Below are 21,028 nucleotides of genomic sequence, written 5' to 3'. Positions count from 1 at the left end.
CTCGATCACGTCCGAGGATGCGAGATGTTGGGCAACGAGGAAGGAGGAGGGCCGGTCACGTTCCGTGCAACCTCGCGATCTCTCGAGACAGACAGGAAACTTTACCGCAAGGTCGGGAGAGGAAGTTGGCCAAATGGAAGGGAGTTTTTGCGATCAAGGGAAAACTTGCACTATGTGCGTCCACAATATCAAGAAGCTGAAGAAAGGGGAAGGAGCCAATGTTGCAACAAAAGCTTCGGGGTGTACCCCCCTCGCAATCCTCCCAGAGGACGCGAGAGAGAAGTTGTACTTCGCGCACAGACACGAGAGGGAATCCGAAGGCGAGCTACAAGCCACCACCGGAGGGTAAATTTGACAACATCGCAATGGGTGGGATCCGCGAAAGCGATACCATCACGGAAAAGAGACGTCCGAAGTTTAGCGCCACAAGCAGATCCCGTGGAGGGCCGCACACAAAATGAAAATCCCGCACAAGAGCAACCCACCAACAATGCCGAGGGGGGAAATGCTGAAAAGACGACGACAAGCCTATCCGGTCGTCTTTTCATCATTTACAACCCCAGACAAACCTGAAGTATGGCTCCTCGAGTGCGGACAGTTCTTCCTGAGGGGGATCTCCACGGGCAGCCTACGTAGAGGGGATAGGTTGGGAACAGGTGGTCGGAGATGGAAGGCTTAAAAAAATGGCGTCCGGTACTGCCAGGGGATGGATCGGCCAGGAGACCTACTCACATATCCGTCATTGAAGCCCAAGGCATCCCTATGGGGCATCGGATAGGGCAGGCGCTAGAGGCGCTAGTCCGTCCTTTGGGTACCCTAAGACGTATCATATCTGACGGTTTGGAGTCCGGTGACACCAGCAGCGTGCTTCTAGAGGTGAAAGGGAGACATGCATCATCCCCACCACCTATTCTAAACCTATGGGGCCCGATGGCATTTTTGAAATCAGAACTGCCGCTATACCACCCCCGCCGCCACCGCCAATGGGGGGAATACTAGGCAGTGAGACGATAAAGCTTTCAAAGGCGCTCCACCTAGAGGGAGAGATGTCGGGCGCGAAGGACGTCGTAGTCAATCTGGGCCATCTCCAATCAGCTGCAATCGTGGAGACGGAAGACAACCAAAAGGATGAAAATCGACGGGTTGATATTGACACAACGCGCGACCAAATTTCCGCTCAGGGGCAGTGGAGGCATCACAAATCAAGGCAAGGATGGGTGACGAGACCGAGTGCCCGGACACAACGACCCATGCAGAAGAGGCAGTGGAAGGGTTACCCCCTCAGGGCGAGGCTAAATCGGGAGAGGGACCCGAGCGAGAGGGCTGCAGTAATACAACCGACAGAGACCTGAGGCCAAGCAAGAAGGGACAGAAAGGCCCGGATAGTTTTGTCTACAAGCGAAAGAAGCTCGGCATACACCAGGATAAGCGCATCGTCGCGTGGGCCAAAGCAGGTAAAAGTGGACGAGTGCTTCTGGCAGCGGAATTTATGACCAAGAGCAATGTTAAAAATGAAAGAGGAGGGAAAGGAGACTACGGGGCACGAGGGAAAGGCAAGGAACCAATGGGGTCATCCAGTTGCGGGGTCACGGAGTCTGCCGGAGTTGAAAAAGTTGCAGAAGAGGGTTCGATTATGACTCCTCGGGCTCAAGTGATCGAGCAAATGGTGGGACTGAAGCTGACTCCAGGCGACGGAGGGGGAAAAAATAAAAGATTAATATGAAGTGTATATCATGGAATGTTCGAGACCTTCGGGACGAAGGGCGTCGTCGTATAGTGGGAGGCTACTTAAGAGAATGGGGGGCCAGTGGTGTGCTTACAAGAAACCATGCTTGAACATTGCGAGTCTAAGGAGTGGAATAAAGTGGACAGAGGTTTCCTAGAGGGGTTCCTAGCAGTCAATGCGGTTGGACGGTACGGTGGAGTACTTATTGCATGGAATGAGGCCTTGTTCACAAAAGTGGCGACATGGACAGGGCAGTTTGCTGCCGCGACCAAATTGAAGCAGTTGAGCGACAATTTCAAATTGGTCGTAGCCTTGATATACGGTCCAGCCAATATTCAGAGAAGAAGAGGCCTATGGAGAGAGCTGGCTGAACTACCGAACACTTTCAGCTGGTGCCCTCTGCTACTGGGGGGAGACTTCAATGTGACACTAGAGACAAGGGACAGACCAAATGAAGCTGGAGGGCAGGATCCTGACTCAGAAGATTTCAGGGCTTTTATTGCAGAAACATCACTGCAAGAAATGGGGCCCACCGACTGCACTTAAACGTGGAGGAGCACAACGGGACGCAACAGAATGTTGCGTCTAGACCGATTTCTGTGCTCAGTAGAGCTAGCAGAACGCTTCCCTTTAGCGGAAGTGAGATCACTTCCCCGTCCCATGTCCGACCATACACTGATAGCATTGGACTGCAACGAGACGACCAGGAGATCCACTTATTTCAAGCTGGACAAGTCGTGGCTACAAGAGGTGGGCTTCAAAAAAGGGGTGACAGACAAGTGGTCATCACAACCCCGATTACGATCTGAAGCGGAGACATTAGCCACCAAGCTGCAGGCACTCCGACGTCACTTGGTGGAATTTTGGAAACGAGTGCACGGGCAGCGAAAGACGACTAGGAACGAGGCCCTTAGCAGAATCAAATGTCTAGACGACCTAGAGGATACGAGATTCCTGGAAGAAGGAGGCATATGAGAGAAGAAAGTGGAGGGGGGTGGTAATGCCGAGAGACAAGAAGCTTGAGGTGGATTGGAGACAAAGATTCAGGCAGCTGTGGTTAAAGGTTGGTGATGCAAATACGAGATTTTTTCATCTTACCACAAATGGAAGACGTCGGACAAATAGTATATGGAGAGTGTCGGTGGGAGGCCAAGAACATGTTGGAGCGCAAGCGGTGGGAAAGGCAGTTGCAGACCATTTTCGAGCTTTCTATAAGAAGGGCAGACGCAATATGTGGACGTGGTGCAGTTGGGGGGCCAGACTACTGGATCCCACGCGTAAATTAGAATTAATCAGTCCTTTCTCGGAGGAAGAGGTCAAGGAGGCAATTAAAGGTCTCAACGCAGAAGGAGCGCTAGGTCCGGACGGCATGCCAGTCTTCTTCTATAGTGAATTTTGGGAGCTGGTAGGTTCAGACGTAATGGCCACGCTTGAAGAATTCTGCCATGGGTCGGGCAGCATGGGGAGACTAAATAGAGCCTACCTGATCCTTATACCTATGCACCAAGGCGCCAAAAGAATTGAAGACTTCTGCCCTTTTACCTAATTCTCTGTCCAACTCCATTTACCTAATCATCGCCAAGGTCTTGGCCAATAGATTGAGGGGGGTGATTGGGGAGCTTGTAGGACCCTCCCAATCAGCATTTATCCCAGGGCGGCAACTAGTCGACAGTTGTGTTGCAGCATGCGAGATTTTAGCCGCTTGGAAAAGACAAAAAACTTATCATGTAGAAGGTTGATTTCGCCAAGGCATATGACACATTGGACTGGGGTTTCCTCTGGGCAAACATGAAAAGGAGGGGTTTTCTTAGTGAATGGATCTCGTGGATGAAGAGATGCATTACAAGACACTCTTTTTCAGTGTTAGTAAACGGGAGGCCGGAGGGTGGATTTATACAACCGCAAAGGGGAGTCAGACAAGGATGCCCACTCGAACCCCTTCTGTTCGTATTAGCGGTAGATGCATTAGCCACATGTACTAACATGGCCTGCTCGCATAGCCTCTTGAGGGGCTACCAAACGCAGAGTCACCCTGAGGGAATACCACTGCTGCAGTATGCGGATGATACCATTTTCTTTGTCGAAGGTTCAGTGGAAGAGGCAAAAAATTTGTCCACGCATCTCGACTTATTTGCAGACTTCTCAGGCTTACGTATAAACCGGGCCAAATCAGCTTTTCTGAGTCTGAATCTTCCCCAAGAGGAGATGGCATAATGTGCCAGAGTACTGGGTACACCAATGGGCAGCCTCCCTATGAGATATTTGGGACTCCCACTGACCCAAGGGCGGGTGACTAAGGCGGACTGGCAGCCAGTGATTGAGAAAGTCGAGCGACGGCTGGAAGGATGGCAAGCTAAGATGCTATCCCGAGGCGGCCGGCTGGTGCTACTAAGATCAGTAGTGTCAGCTATTCCTATCTTTCATCTTTCCGTGTACAAGATGCCAGTCGGGATCAGTCAGAGACTGGAAAGCCAGATGAGACGCTTTTTCCGGAAGGGATTGGGAAATGATCAGAGCCGAGGACTTGCTCTGGTCGCTTGGGACACCGTTTGCAAACCCCTCAAGCTGGGAGGCTTGGGTGTGCTGCACATCCAAAGCATGAATACAGCCCTTTTAGCAAAATGGGTAACAAGGATCATGTAACCAAGCGAGGATCAAGTTATTCAGATCCTGAGAGACAACTACGGCAAGGGCCTAAATTGGGATGAGAAAACGGCTCCGTTAGGGGGGTGTCACCGTTTTGGCAAGGCCTCTGGAAAATCTTCCCCAAAGTTTGAGATTTCTACTCAGCCCAACTAGGAGATGGCTCGAGGTTTTGCTTTTGGACAGACCACTGGTTGACATGTGGACCCCTGAAAGAAAAATTCCCGAGGCTATGTGTGCTAGCGCAACGCCCCGAGATTACAGTGAGGGAGTGTTGGGATGATGCATGGAATCCAAGATTCGTGGGTGCCCTATCCGACAGAAGAGTGGCAGACCTCTTGGAGATGCAACAAGCTTTGAATCAGTTTCGTCCTAGTCAGGACAAAAAAGATGGTTGGGACTGGACCAATGCCCCTTTTAAAGTGCAGAAAGCCTACGAGGGGATTCGTCAGGGAAACACAGAAAACTCAGAGACTTCCCCGGCATTCCGGACGATATGGCGCCTAAAGGTCCCATTGAAAGTAAAGATCTTCGGGTGGCTTCTACTTCGAAAAAGTCTGGCAACACGAAGTTTTCGAAGAAGAATGTTCCCTGACGCACCAACGGAATGTGTATTATGCACAGGAGGAGAAGAGGACTGCAAACATCTATTTTTTGGATGCCCTTTTGCTCGTATGATATGGGGCACACGAGCTCAGGCAGTGGTGATCACGACCTCAGAAGAGGCCTTTTGGGAGTCAATGCAGAGACTTGGTGCCAGTCGAAATGAAGAGGGGGGCAAAGCGATGACAGTGCTTTGGGGAATTTGGCGCCACCGGAATGAAGTGATATTTCGAGGTGGAACAGCCTCTATCGACGGGCTAATCCATGAGGTGGAGGGTCTCATGGAGGCTTGGTTCCCCAGAGTCTGGATTGGAGGGGGACGAAGTTAATCACTTTTGTAATTGAGCCTTAGGGCTTGAGTCATGTATACATTGGGTGGTCACCGATCTTTTCGGGTGTCCACCTTTTATCATTCAAAAAAAAAATATTGATTTTGGATTGATTACCGTTCTCGGGTGATCTTCCCTCATTCTTTCGAAAAACAATGTATGACTGGATCATAGGTGACAGAGTGAAATGTGCATGGTAATAAGGAGATTCTTCTTAAGCATGCATTTAACTAGCATGCACATGAAATGATCCTATGCACCGTCTGTTTGGACAGGTTTTAACGGGTGCTCTCACTATGGAACTCAGGCTGAACCTTTCCAGAGTACTTTCCCTTTTATTTTTAGTTCTGAGCCATAAGTGGACAGGCCCAATGCCATATTAAATAATTTTTTCTCTCCTTTACTGGTCCAACTTATGTAAGAGGTATTTAAACAACATAGTTTCATTGAAAAAACTTTAAACAGCGTTTCTTCTTGAATGGAATTGACTCTTTCTCAAACCCTAAATTCCATTGGCGGCTTCTGGGGGAACTCTGGAGCATCAATGTTTCACACTATGGAAGGAGAATTATTTTTTTCTCACTTATCTTATACTACATTTCATTTTGTATTTTGAGGGTGGATTTTTAAAAATGATACTCATTCAACTGCGTTTTCAGGTTTCTTATTATATTTCACTGGGACTCTACTTGCAACGTGCAACAGATGGTTGTGTTGGTCTCATGGTTGCGGTTTTGTCCTAATGGGTATGTATCTAGGGTTTCGTAAGAAATCCAAATTTTCAAAAATTTTGTCTAGGCTTTATTTTTAACTGCTAACAAAATATTACTTGTCTTACAGCATGTCCACAAATCTTGTTTCTTGCATCCTTTCTTTTACTACTATCATTCTGGTATGTTACAACTCTCCCCCGTCATGTCTGTCAAATTTCAATTTTCTTATATTATTTATGTTGACACTTAAGCTCTTTTTTTTGTAACTAATAGTCCCATATGGGACATTCTTAACTAGCCCATTAGGGCTCCCCTATATAAACACTTGTAATCCCCTCTTATCTTTTTAATAAAGTTGGTTTTCTCTTTCTCAAACCTCTTTCTTGGTTCAACATGGTATCAGAGCCGAAACCCTAAATTTCGGACTCATCATCACTCCGACTCACCGGCTCCTGCCGTCGTCGTGCGTCCTCTGCTGAATCGACCGATCGACCGCGATCGACCGACCGACCGGCTCTCTCTCTCTCTCTCTCTCTCCGCGCGCGGACCCTCTCCTTCGCGCGGACCCTCTCTTTCTTCGTGCGGAGTAGCCTCTCTGCGCACGGCCGTCTCCGCTCTGCGCACAGCCGCCTCTCCTCGCACGGTTGCCTCTCTGCGCGCGTCCGCGGGTGACCTGCTCCATCCGGGTTCTCCTGCGCCTCGATCCGTGCTGTCCAATGTCTGAAGAACAGACCTCTGCCTCGCAGACATCTGGGATGACTCCGGTGCATTCTCCTGTGCCTCCGACAGCGGCTGCATCGACTCGTCTCACCGGTCCAACACCATTTACTTTGCCCAAGATGCCGCCCGATGGAATTTTCACCGGCTTCAATCTCCTTCAATGGCGACTGTACGTGCAGATCACTCTAAAAGGATGACCAATGTGTCATTTAACGGAAGACGGACTACCGGTGACGGACCCAGCATACTATGATTGGCTCGACGTTGAAGGAGTCGTTCAGCGCTGGCTACTTGACAGTATCACCCCTAATATTAAGGGGGAGTTTCTATCTTTGGCGAGTGCTCGAGCCGTCTGGGAAGCCACCCTTAACAGCCACTCCAAGAGGAACAACATTGCCATTTTGTACGAATTGGTGCATCGGGCTGCTAATCTTCGTCAAGGGGATCGGACGGTATTGGAGTACAGTAACGAACTCACCTCTTTGTGGAATGAGATCGACCATTACATGCCACCGGAGGTGAATTCGGTGGAGCAGGGGTATGTGCTACAGCTTCGTGTGTTTCAATTCCTGATGGGTCTCAACCCGGAATATGAATCACTACGTGGCCAGCTTATTCATCGGGAGAAGATGCTCACCTACCAAGATGCACTCCGGAGTGTACGGATTGAGGAGTCTCGGTTTCAGCAGGCACCTTCCCTCACCTCGGCGTTTGCGGCAACACCGGCCGCGGCTACTCATGCTTCATCGCCGAATTCTTCCGCCCGAGGGACTTCATCTCGCTCGGAGGAGTCTCCCAAGGGCGATCCCACACTCTTCTGCAATTATTGCAAGAAGAGGGGTCACTCAAAGGAAACCTGCTTCAAGCTCCAAGGGAAGCGGACTCAACAGAGTCACCTTGCTGCCGCCGCCCCTCCTGCCAGCTCACCGCGCGTGCCGAGTCCAGGACAAGTGCCTATGCAGTATACTCTGCTTCCGGCCAATGCCTCCTCATCTCCTAGCTTCACTCCTGAGGAAATGGAGCGTCTTCGACGTCATCTTGATCCTCCCGTTGTGGGCTCGTGTTCTTTAGCCCACGCAAGTACGTCCACCGCTCTTGCCTCTCCAACCTTGACTTTCGGAAATTTTCCTTCGTCATCTTCCACTTGCCTTCTCGATTCTGGTGCCACTGCTCATATGACTCCTAATCCTCGAGCTTTTTCAACCTATGAACCCGTTTCTAGTCATTCCAAAGTCAAAACCGCCTCTGGAGATCTTCTCACCGTCGCGGGTGTTGGTCATGTTACTCTTTCCCCTTCTATGAAACTTTCGCGCGTTCTTCATGTTCCTCGTCTTGCTCATCATCTCCTATCTCTATCCCGACTTGTTCGTGATTTAAACCATGATCTCACCTTTTCTCCAAATTCCTGTTTTTATCGTGACAAGGTGTCGGGGGAGACGATTTCACTTGCTGAGGAGCGTGAGGGGCTCTATCTTGTTCGACCTTCTTCCTCTTCTCTTGCTGTTGCTGCTGCTTCTGTTTCCCTCTCGGCGTCTCATGACCAATTGTGGCTTCTTCATCGACGCCTCGGACATCCCTCTTTTGACACCCTTTATCGTCTATTTCCTAAACTTTTCCAGGGTCATGCTGTTGACCGTTTTGTTTGTGACGCATGTCAAATTGCTAAACATCATCGCACTACATATCCTTTATCTTCATCTTGTGCATCCACGCCTTTTTCTCTTGTTCATACCGATGTTTGGGGTCCGGCCCCCCTTCACAGCACTTCTGGCGCTTGATGGCTTGTTATTTTCGTTGACGACGCCACCCGTTTCACGTGGGCTTACCTTTTTAAAACACAAATCCCAACTTTCCACCATCATTCCCCAGTTTTACTCCCTTATCCAAACCCAATTCTCCACCCCCATCCGTTGCTTCCGCTCCGACAACGCCAGAGACTATGTCAATTCTACCCTCACCCATTTCTTCCAACAAAACGGCATTGTTCACGAAACATCTTGTCCCTACACGCCTCAGCAGAATGGTGTTGCAGAACGAAAATTTCGCTACATCTTTAATACGACCCGGAGCCTCCTGTTCCATATGCATGTTCCCAAGTATTTCTGGGGTGAAGCCGTTCTCACCGCCATCCATCTTCTCAACCGCCTTCCCTCTCGTTGCCTCAACCATTCCCCTCCTATTGACTGTCTCCAGCGCTTCTTTCCCACCACTTCCCTCAAAACAAACCTCACTCCACGTGTCTTTGGGTGCGTCTGCTTTGTCCCCAACAATCAGCTCAGTCGGGACAAGCTTGACCCTCGCGCCATTCAGTGCATTTTCATTGGATATTCCGTTACCCAAAAGGGTTATCGGTGCTACCATCCGCCTTCCCGTCGCTTCTTTGCCACCAAAGATGCTACCTTTGATGAGTTTACTCCTTACTATCCCTCCTCCACGGTACCACCTTCTTTACCTCCTCAGCCGGACCCGCTCGAGTTCCTTATCCTCCCTCCTCTTTCCTCCTCAGTCACTTCTATGACAGTCCCGTCATCCTCCCCAGCCCCTTCACCTCCAGCTGCACCATCGTCTTCGCCCTTCCCCGACACCGCGTCGATTCCCATTGGAGAGCCATCCGAATCTCCTCCGGATTCTCATGCAACACCCGTGGATCTTTCTCCACAACCCTCTTCTCCCCAACCACCTTCTTCTGCTCCTCATCCACTTCCTCCTCTTGTCCCTCCTCCGGGTGAGGCATAAGGCACGCGTTGTTGCAAAAGGCTTTACGCAGAAATATGGAATCGATTATCAGGAGACATTTGCTCCAGTGGCCAAGCTGAACACTGTCCGCATTCTCCTAACTCTTGCTGCAGACCGTGGCTGGGTACTGCAGCAATATGACGTCAAGAATGCATTTCTTCATGGCGACTTGACTGAGGAAATTTATATGGCTCTTCCTCCTGGGTATGCCTCCTTGGTCCCCTCTACTCCTTCCTCGGTTGTTTGCCGCTTGAAGAAGGCACTATATGGCTTGAAACAATCTCCTCGCGCTTGGTTTGGTCGTTTCACTACGGTCATGAAGCGTCTTGGATATCGCCAGTGCAATGGGGACCACACCCTCTTCTACCATCATTCCACGTCAGGGGGAGTCACTATCCTTTTGGTCTACGTGGATGACATCATTATTACGGGTGATGCTACGGAGGCTATTACACAATTGGCAGCCTATCTATCGTCGGAATTTGCTATTCGCCACCTTGGCCCGTTGAGGTATTTCCTTGGCATTGAAGTTGCATACTCTTCTGTCGGGATTTTCATTTGTCAGCGGAAGTACACGGTGGATCTTCTTCATGAGCTTGGAAAGGAGGATTCCAGGCCCATTACTACACCTATTGACGCTAATCACCGCCTTGGCGCCGATGAGAATGAAGATCCTGCAGAGCTTGGACAGTACCGACGACTTGTGGGCAAGCTAATCTACCTCACCCACACGCGACCTGATATTGTATATTCCGTGGGGGTTCTCAGTCAGTTCATGCAGACTCCTCGCATGAGTCATCTTCACGCTGCTCATCGACTTCTTCGGTTCTTAAAGGGCACAGTTGGTCGTGGACTTTTGTTCCGCCGCCGCAGTGGTCTTCGCCTAGAGGTATATACAGATGCGGATTACGCAGGGTTCATTGTTGATCATCGGTCTACCTCAGGATATTGCACCTTCTTGGGCGGCAATCTTATTACGTGGAGTAAGAAGCAGAAGGTGGTGTCTCGATCCAGTGCCGAAGCGGAGTTTCGTGCGCTTGCACATGGTCTCTGTGAGGCACTTTGGATCACAAAGATCCTACGTGAGCTACGTTGTCCGGTTTCCTCTCCCGTCCAGCTGTACTGCTACAACAAGTTGGCCATCAGCGTTGCCCATGATCCAGTCCAGCATGACCGCATGAAGAACATAGAGATTGATCGACACTTCATTAAAGAGAAACTGGAGTCGGGAAAATTCTGCCTGCCGTATGTGCCTTCAGCAGATCAGATCGCAGACATCTTCACCAAAGGGCTCCATGCCCCTAGGTTTGAGGAGCTTTGTGGCAAGCTGGGTGTGGAAAACATCCACGCCCCAGCTTGAGGGGGAGTGTTGACACTTAAGCTCTTTTTTTTGTGAATAATAGTCTCATATGGGACATTCTTAACTAGCCCATTAGGGCTCCCCTATACAAACACTTGTAATCCCCTCTTATCTTTTTAATCAAGTTGGTTTTCTCCTTCTCAAACCTCTTTCTTATATTATTTATATCATGCCCGTTGTCTTTAATAAATTATTTTCTGCAAGCGGTGGTGTGTTTTACCTCTGCATGGTTTGAAGGACTGTGCCCAAGGCAAAGGGCGGCCTTTTAGGCCTTACATGTACAAATAGATGTGATTTCTCACATTGGGAAGGTCTCCGATATTGTGTGATCTCCCCTATCTTTCTTAAAAATAATAATAATTACTTATTTTCTTCAGTAATCACTTTTATTATTGTTTTCATTCCTATTGATCTTTGTGGGGTTGTTGCATGAGGCAGATTAATATTGATGTGATTGGTTTTAGCTTTTTGGACCTACCATTTTGTGAAAGAACTGATTTTCTCTCATAGACAGAGAAAACTAGAGTATGCAAGTCAACTCAATTCCTTTGAGCGAACAAATAGATGTGATTTCTCTCCAGAATATCTTCAGCTAAATATTATCAGTTCTTTCGGAAAGTTCATTTTACTTTTAGAGTTACTTACAACGAGTTTGCTTTGTACTGAAGTGGAGGAGTTTTGCACTTTAACTTCACAAATTTCTCAAATTCTATCCTCTAGGATTTTTTTCTGATTGAAGTTCACATTCAGAAGGCGTTTAATCTTTTTCTGACATTAGGTGACTTTCAGAATGGCAACCATCAAGAAATGTGAAATTCCTGGCTATTCATTCACATGCACCCCATTTCTATTGTTTATTAAAATATCTGTTGGAGCTCTGTCAGAAGGTCAAAGGTAGAGATAGGTGCTTCATAGACAACCGTTTAATCAACAAAAGGAAGAGGTGAAGTGGGTGACATGCTACCGAGGCTGTACCAAATAAACTTCAATCTATCGCTTCAGTTATTTAATAAAGATCAAATTCAAAACTTCAAATATCTATAGAGAAAAAAAAAGAGTAATTTTCAAAAAAAATATAGAGAAACAAGAGAAACAGACTGGGAGGATAAGTTCGTGGAATGAGATGTTGCAGGACGAGAGAGAGACAAGATGAGTGTCCGTGAACAAAAAACCTTATTATTTCATCGTCATGTTGAGCCGACAGAGTTTGAAGACACTAGCAGCAGGAGAGGAAGAGGGTATGGGAGATATCTTGGAAATTTTTTCTTGATTCTTGGAGGAGAGGGAGCTATGGCTTCTTGATTCTTGGAGATCTCTTGGAAAATTCTTCTTGATTCTTGGAGGGGAGGAAGTTATGGCTTCTCGATTCTCGGAGATCTCTGGGGGAATTATTTCTTGATTCTTGGAGGAGAGGGAGCTACGGCTTCTCGATTCTTGGAGATCTCTCTTCGAATTTTTGTTGATTCTTGGAGGAGAGGGAGCTATGGCATCTTGATTCTGGGAGATCTCTCGGCGAATTCTTCTTGATTCTTGGAGGAGAGGGAGCTATGGCATCTTGATTCTGGGAGATCTCTCGGCGAATTCTTCTTGATTCTTGGAGAAGAGGGAGTTATAGCTTCTCAATTCTTGGAGATCTCTGGGGGGATTACTTCTTGATTCTTGGAGGAGAGGGAGCTATGGCTTCTTGATTCTTGGAAATCTCTTGGCAAATTTTTCTTGATTTTTGGAGGAGAGGGAGCTACAGTTTTCTTGAACAAAGGAGCGGATGCCAAAGCCCATGAGACAGCATGCCACCTTGCTTAGGAGCTTTAGACCATCAAACATGACTATTAAAAATCTAGGTGGTCGCATAATCGCCGAGCAAAATGTTGGACTCCCAAAGGAGGTCGAAGGCTGGGTGCGGGTTGAACCGTGCAGGAGGGTTGTGAAAAATCAGCCCAATGTCGTCCGGAGGTCGGATATATGTTACAAGGGTCTAAAACAAGGGCATCATGCTTGGGAATGCCAAGGTCCCGTAATCTGCAAAAAATGCAGGAAGGCCGGAAATCGGCAAGCGCATTGTCTATAAAGGAAAAGAGAGATTACTGACACAAAGGTCCCCATGGTGAACTGGGGGAACTGTGGGATGATCCGGAGACATGAGAAGGCCCAAAGAGCAAGCAGGATTTGGAGGCTCAAGTTAGTATCCTAAGGGGCTGCTTAATAGGAGAAGTCCTGAAAGGAAACCCAGATTTCGACTTCGGTGAGTCGGGGGGTCTCTGGGAGAAGTGTCAGAGCTTGGATAGGGCAGAGCTATGGGCCCTAGAAAATGGACAGTTCTTTATCCGTGGAGCCTCAGTGGCGGCCTACATCATGGTCAATGGCTGGAATCAGCAAGTCAACATCCATAGAGCTGCAATGGCGGCACGTACTCCCAGCGGACGGAGCACCAAAGGGGGTGCGCGCTACAACCATACTGGAGGCTCGAGATATCTAAATGGGTTACAGGATCAAGCGAGCCTTGGAGGCCATGATTAAGCCATTTAGCACACTCCGACGTATCCTCTCAACTGGACTTATATCCGGGGACCCAAATTGTGTGATAGTGGAAGTGGAGCTTTTCAAAGGGGCCTTAATACCACCTATGATCCGACTGTGGGGCCTAGAGGGGATTTTTGAGGTCAGGATGTCTACACGCATGCCGCAACCACCACCAACAACAGGAATGAGAAAGGAAGAGGTTGAAGCAAGTAAAGACGCGGATACATCATGGGAGAAGGGGACCACAACATCAAATGACGACGACATTCATGAAAGTCAACAACAAAACAGCAGGCAAAAAATAAAAGTGGACGCGGCTGGAAACCAGGGAGACAGTATCGCAGAACGAAATCCAGGGATGCAGAAGACATGCAGATAACAGCCACAGGAGCTCAGATTGAAAATGTGGAGAACATCAGACAAGGGGAGGCGTCGCCAGAAGAGGAAGCACTGCAACGTTTGGAGAAGGGAAGTGTAAGGGCCACAACCACATGTCTGATCCCTCATCAAACAAATGTAGTGGAAAGCATAAGTACACAAGAAGCTAAGGGGAGTAAGAGAACCATAGAGCAGTTCCGGTACAAGACAAAAAAAAGGGGACTTCAATAGCCAATATAGTCTGCAAACGGAAGAAGTTTGGAATTACGCAAGATTGGGAAATTGTGAAGTGGATGACGGCCGAGAAAAGAGAAAGTTTAAAGTTAATAGAAGTGGGAAAGGCGAAGAGCAGCACAAAGAAGATGGTCCAAATGATGACTCCTAGCTCTCGAGCCCCAGATATGAAGATGCCCGAAACAAAGATGGCAGCGAAGACAGTGGAGATTAATGAAGGTCTGGAAGATCCCCTACTTACCACCAAGTAGAGGAGGTTGCTATGAGGGTGGGGATTGCAACGGACCCAGAAGGAGGCGGGGGAAAAAACACTCAATTGTGAAGTGTATTTCATGGAATGTTTGTGAGCTCCGAGATGAGCGGAGAAGAGGAGTGATAAGAAATCATATGAAAGAATGGGGAGCCACAATAGTATGCCTGCAAGAAACTATGCTGGAATCTTGTGAAGCTAGAGTGTGGAACACAGTAGGCCGAGGATTTCTCGAGGGATTCTTGGCGGTCAATGCAGTTGGACGCTCTGGTGGTTTGATGGTAGCTTGGAATGATACGGTAATTGATAAAGTCGAAACCGGTCGGGCCGAGCGGCGGCAGCAATCAAGCTAAGAAGGATAAGTGATGATTTTGAGATGGTGATTGTATCAGTGTATGGCTCATCAAATGCCACAAGAAGGGCATTATGAGGTGAGCTGGCAGAAGTGATATCCAACCTCCAAGGGTCTCCAATGCTGTTGGGGGTGATTTCAATGTGATGCTAGAGTCAAGGGATAGGCCAAATAACAGGGGAGGGCTAGACCCTGACTCAACAAATTTTTGGTCATTCATTGCCAATGCAGACTTACAAAAAATGGGGCCTGTGGACTGTGTACACGTGGAGGAGCATGGCAGGAGACGAGATAAAATCTAGACTGGACAGATTCCTATGTTCAGTTGAGGTAGCAGAAAAGTTCCCAACTGCAAACGTGAGATCACTGCCAAGACGATTATCGGGTCATATTCCCATTGTGTGGGCATCAAATGAGACATTCAAGCGATCCACATATTTTAAGATGGATAAATCATGGTTCCATGAAGTCATTTTCAGGGATGAGATAGAGCAAGCATGGACTGCACGACACAAAGCTGGGTCGGATATAGAGGCAATGGCTGAAAGACTGAAAGGGCTACGACAACATTTGATGGGATATAAAAAACGGGTTTGGGAAATCAGGAGGAAGAAGAGGGATGAAGCTCTAACCAGAGTAAAGCAACTAGATAAATTGAAAGACATCAGAGCTCTAGAGGAAGAAGAGGCTCAAGAACGTAGAGGATGGCAGGAGGTGGTGGCAGAGGAAGACAAGAAATTAGAGACAGATTGGAGACAACGCTCAAGGCAATTATGGCTATGAGCAGGCGACGTAAATACGTGATTCTTCCACCAGGTGCCAAATGGCAGAAGACGTACAAATCAATTATTGAGAATAAAGGTGGGACAGCGAGAACACATTGGATCACAGGCAATGGGACAGGCCATTGCAGAAGACCACTTCCGATCCTTCACCAGAAAAGGGGAACGGAGTCAGTGGAAGTGGTGTGGGAGGGGGGCAAAGATGGTGAGCCCTGAACATCACGCGGAATTGATTCATCTGTTTTCAGAAGATGAGGTTAAGGAGGCAATCAAGGGGTTGAATAGGGAGGGAGCTCCAGGTCCAGATGGCATCCCAGTCTTTACAGTGAGTGTTGGAATTTGATTGGTCCAGATGTAATGGCCACACTTGAAGAATTTAGGCAAGGACGAGGGAATATGGAAAAGATCAAAAGATCATATTTGTTCTTCTTGCCGAAATGTCAAGGGGCGAATAGAATTGAAGATTTTAGACCCATATCATTGTCAAACTCTATCTATCTCATTATCGCAGAGGTGGGGGCAAATAGGTTGAGGGCCAGGATAGGAGAGCTTGTTGGACCTGCTCAGTCAGCTTTCATTCTAGGTGGACTCTTGGTTGACAGCGCAGTAATTGCGGGAGAAATACTAACAACATGGAAGAGGAAGGGTACTAGAGGGTTCATGTGGAAGGTTGATTTTGCCAAGGCTTATAAGTCATTAGACTATGATTTTCTATGGGCCTCTATGAAAAGAAGAAAGTTCCCTGAGGAATGAATCAGCTAGGTGAAGAGATGCATCACAACGCACTCCTGCACAGTGCTGTTACATGGACGACCAGGAGGTTAAATTCAGCCACAAAGAGGGTGCGACAAGGATGCCCACTGGCACTATTATTGTTCATCCTGGCAGTGGATACACTCGCAGTCTGTACCGATCAAGCATGCTCACAGGGATTGTTGCGAGGTTATCAACTGTCTTACAACCAAAATGGGATTCCACTGCTCCAATATGCTGATGACACCACCTTCTTCATAGAAGGTTCAGCGAGGGAAGCAAAAAATCTATCTATCATAATTGATCTATTCACAGATTTTTTGGGACTACAAATTAACCGATGCAAATCAATCTTTTTGTGCAATGGCCTATCTCCAGAAGAGGAGACACAGTGCACAGAGATACTGAGAACATCGATTGGGAATCTCTCAATGAGGTATTTGGGCCTACCCCTAACAAGGTTAAGGATGACAAGAGCAGATTGGCAACCGGTCATTGAGAAGGTGGAAAGACGACTAGAGGGGTGGAAAGTTAAGGTGTTATCGAGAAGGGGTCAATTGGTGTTGTTGCGATTAGTGCTCTCATCCATTTCAGTATTCTATCTCTCAGTATTCAAGATGCCCACAGGAGTCAGGAAGAGATTTGAAGGCATGATGAGACAATTTCTGCTGAGAGATTCTGGGCCGGAACAAAGTAAGGGACTTGCGGTGGTGGCTTGGGACAAAGTATGGGGGTCCTGCACATGCAGAGTATGAATATTGCATTATTATCCCAATGGGTGGAGAGAATTATGAATCCACTGGATTACCTTGTCATCAAATTATTGCGAGACATTTATGGCAGGGGATTGAATTGGGAATTAAAGTCAGATCTGTATCATGGGGCCTCGCCATTCTGGCAAGGGCTTAGACAGATCTTTCCACGAGTACAAAGATTTTTTTCTGCCAAGATAGGCGACAGGTCGGCATTTCAATATTGGAGGGATGCATGGTCGGCACTAGGCATCTTGAGTGAGACTTTCCCTCATTTTTACGAGCCCGCCCAGAATAAAAAGCCCTTGTTCAGGACTGCTGGGATGGAGCGTGGACACTGATCATACAGGGTGCCTTATCCGACCAGCAGGTGTCTGAAGTCATAGATAAGCAAAAATCTTTAATCCAATTAAGACCAAATGACGGAGAGCAGGATGGTTGGGTATGGACAAATGGCCCCTTCTCAGTCCAGAAAGCCTACACAAGGATCCGGGAAGGCCGAGAGAAAAATAGGTTGCTAATCCAAGCATGCAGATTCATATGGCGACAAAGAGTTCCGCTGAAAGTGAGGATCTTCTGCTGGTTGCTAGCACAAAGAAGACTAATGAGAAGAGTTTTTTGCAAAAGGCTATATCCAGACACATCGTCACAATGCCTGTGATGCTCGACTGCAATCATCTCTTTTTTGAGTGCTCATTTGCTTGCATGATTTGGGCCAGCCAGGTATTATCAAGGTTGGAGGTGACATCTGAAAAGATTTTCTGGGACTCAGTCCAGAATTGCAGAGGCAGAGGAAATTAAGGTGGACGAGCATTGGCAGTATTGTGGGCCATCTGGTTGCATCGAAATGAGGTTCTGTTCAAGGGAAGAATGGGTTCTACAGATGGAGCCATACACGAAGTGGAGGATTTAAAAGCAACATGGCTCCAGCAGGCGATTGGCTGAGAGGTAAGAATTCGAATTTGATCGGATAGATAGTGAAGGGAATGTAAGGTATTGATGGGGGTTCACCGATTCATCGGGTGTTCACCCCTTCTATATTTCAAAAAAAAAAAGATGAGTGTCCGCAGAATGATGCATCACAGAGCACTCACTTGCCACGTTGTACCACAGGATTGGACATCTGTGGCACGGGGTAGGGAATCAGAGAGGAGGAGAAACGAGAAAGAGAGGGGAGAGGGGCCAACAGAGTGAGAGCCAGGTTTCACAGAGAGGATAATCTCCCGGTCTATCTGTAGGCTCCGATTGGCTTTTAAAGGGCCTCCTCCAAAAGTGAGCCAATACCAGGTCGTACTTCATCAGTGGGAAACCTAACACAGGATCAGGAAGAGTTAATGAGGCTGGGGTGATGGAAGGGAGACATGAATGCCAAACAATAGATTGACCGAGAAAGTATCCCGAATGTGCATGGGGAACAGATGCAATAGGTGGAGAGGGAGGAGGACCAGGGGGAAGGGAGAGAGATAGGGTCAGTAGAGTAGGACCCCCATGGAGCGCCAAGAGAAAGATGAGGAGGCAATGGGGGAAAACGAACAAGAAAGTCAAAGGGATTAGAGGAGAGAGGAGTGGAGGCAGAAGGCAAAGTAAGAGAAGGGTAGAGGAGCTGGCTTTAGTAATGTAGAATCGAGAAGCCAAGGAATGATAGCATTTATAACCTTTTTTATTAGATTAGTAGAGAACAAGTACGCATCTGAGTTCTTTAGAGTTGAGCTTACATCAACAAGGATAATGGCTGAGTATCAGTGGACACACCCAAAGACTCGAGGAACAAGGTGAGTCTTCAAAGAGACAGAGGGGAAGAACTGAGTCAAGGAGCCAAGGAGACTAATATCCAGAAGAACACTGGAAAGGGTGCAAGTAATAAGGTGGAAAGCAGTAAGATCAGCTTCAACCCAGTGACACTTAGGCATATGCATATGGAAGAGAACACTTGAGGAACTGGGTCAAAGATATGTTGAAATATTTATTCAGCAGCGTCATTCAGTTGAGTGGTGTAAGCAATGGACCTTTCATGCATAATGACACTGATTTAAAGGAAAGTAGAGAATGCGGTATTCACGTAGTCACTGGACGTCCATGAAATAGACAGGGAGACATCTGGTTTGCGATAGAAAGGAAGGAAGCAAAGAAGTCAATGAAGAAGCTGCAGGTTGTTGACAGAAGCGGAGGTAGAGACCAAAGCAAGAGCACAAGGAGAGGGACAAAGAAGGTAGAGACCTACACACGTCTCTGCAAGTATAGTTGTCTGCTGCAAGACCTTATAATGGCAGAAACAAGTATTAGGTGGAAAAATAAGATCCTGAACCAAGTCCTTAACAAAATGGGGAACGTGAGGGACTTGGGATAAGAGTATCAAAGTTTGTAATATGAACACTGTTGAACAATGTACCTTGAATTCCCTCTTCTCTCTTCTCCACCATTTCTCTATGTCACTGTAGGGAAGGGAAGAGAGGAGAGGAGAAATGAGATCCAAGAAAATGAACAACTAACTTGATTGTTTATTCTCTATGGGGTGCCTTGGCTTATATAGGTGCCAAGTTGTACATCCACATGGGTTAATAGTAGAAGGCCCAGTACAAGAAAGTACCAGAAATAGAAATGAATAAAAGAAAAAATAAAGGAAAGAATGTTCCGGTTGACAAACACTGCAAACACCGTCCTCAGTGAGAAGATTGCAAACTTTGTGGTTATTTAGAGAAGGATGATAGTATGTAAAGCAACTAGGCTCTGGGATTTTTTTTTTGGAAAACAACTAGGCTCAGGAATCATGTAGCCAGTAACGCCTTAGTCAATGATCCTTTGAATCTGACAAGATATGGATGATGCGTGCAAGGGGTGGGGGAGGGGTAAACCTTGGCAGGCAAGAGAAGTAGTCATGTCACGCTCGATTAAAGAAATGGCCCAGTTGCTCAATCTCATCACATCATAACTGGTCTTCCACAGAGGATGAAGTCTCATCTGAAGGCTGTGGAGATGGCATTGCCTATCACTGCGCAAGAGAATTGACCATTGGTGAGGTAACAGCAGCTAAGTAACCCTGATGAGCAGCCTTATATTGAAGCTTGTGACACGTCTAAATGTCCATGTTTTATACAGTAATTCCAAACAAAGTATATCTGTCTTCATCCTATGAGTAGTCAGTACAGTTTTCAAGGTTAGAGATGGACTTAGCCCCAGTTGCACATATGGTTGTACTCTTGACAGGGAGCAGTGACAGTATGTTTGCTGAGGCAGCATAATCATGTCACACTCAGAGTGAATAAGATGTGGAGTCTGCTTTGTCCTAAAATTGTTGAGAGCCTTCATGTACGACAATGTCTTTTCTCACAGAATGAGCTGACTGAGAAGAGGTTCAAATTCATGGTTAAGACCCTAAAGACACTTGAACGCCTGAAGTTGGAGAACAGAAACACTATCAATAGAGGTCAGATCTGGTGGCATAGAATGATCAAGCTCAGCCCAAAGTGAAGTCAACTCATGACTATATTCTAGCATGGACTGTGATAAGGGCCTCTGACTCCAAAAGATGTGATAAGGACCATGAACCTTTGCTCTCACTTCAATCAGAAATGGTTCGTTAGAAGGGAGAGCAAAGTGTTAGTAATAGGTGTAGAGAGATTACCAGTGATATGGTTAAAGATAAGAGATAATGTATTACCTGAAGTAAAGAAGTAGGTTCCAAGTGCTGAGAGTGTGTTCATGTTGGTCTTAGTCTGATCCATTGGGAGTTTTGGCTTTTGAAGGACTAGGTAAAATTCTGATGAAGATCCTATCCATAACGTGGATGGCCAGCGATCCCTATTGAGTTTGGATGCTGGGGTTAGTGATTAGCAAATAGAATCTTTTAGGTTAGCTTTCAAGGTTTGATGATTGAGATATTCTTCACCAGTGGGGAGTGTTCATGGGAGGACTGCTGAACATGTACATTTAGGGAGCTTGTACATGTAGATAATCAGGATTTTGTTACACCTTTTATGCCTTTCTTGCTTTTCTGATCCAGCTACAGTGAGTAAAAATTGCAAAGTTGAGCATTGATTCTACATAGGATGACTCTGTAACAAGAAGCTGTTTTATGGATCCACAGAATCAGCTACTTATGCGCTTGGGTTCACAATAGAAGTCCCTGCATCCACTATATCAAGAGAACTTTCTCTTTAGGAAGAAGAACTTGACGAGC

General features: G+C 47.1%; 1 protein-coding gene across 1 annotated transcript in view; it reads left to right on the top strand.

Moving 5' to 3' along the window:
- Positions 1 to 21,028, top strand: part of CAND3 (tobamovirus multiplication protein) — a 38,593-nt gene that overhangs the window by 6,239 nt on the left and 11,326 nt on the right. The window contains exons 4-5 of the mRNA XM_078575650.1: positions 5,961 to 6,047; positions 6,142 to 6,193. Coding sequence (XP_078431776.1) covers positions 5,961 to 6,047; positions 6,142 to 6,193 — 139 coding nt within the window. The remainder of the gene's footprint in view (positions 1 to 5,960; positions 6,048 to 6,141; positions 6,194 to 21,028) is intronic.

Source organism: Wolffia australiana, chromosome 5 (assembly GCF_029677425.1).
Source record: "Wolffia australiana isolate 7733 chromosome 5, ASM2967742v1".
Taxonomy (NCBI): domain Eukaryota; kingdom Viridiplantae; phylum Streptophyta; class Magnoliopsida; order Alismatales; family Araceae; genus Wolffia; species Wolffia australiana.
Note: the sequence above shows the minus strand (reverse complement) of the source record. Positions and strands in the feature narration are given on the sequence as shown.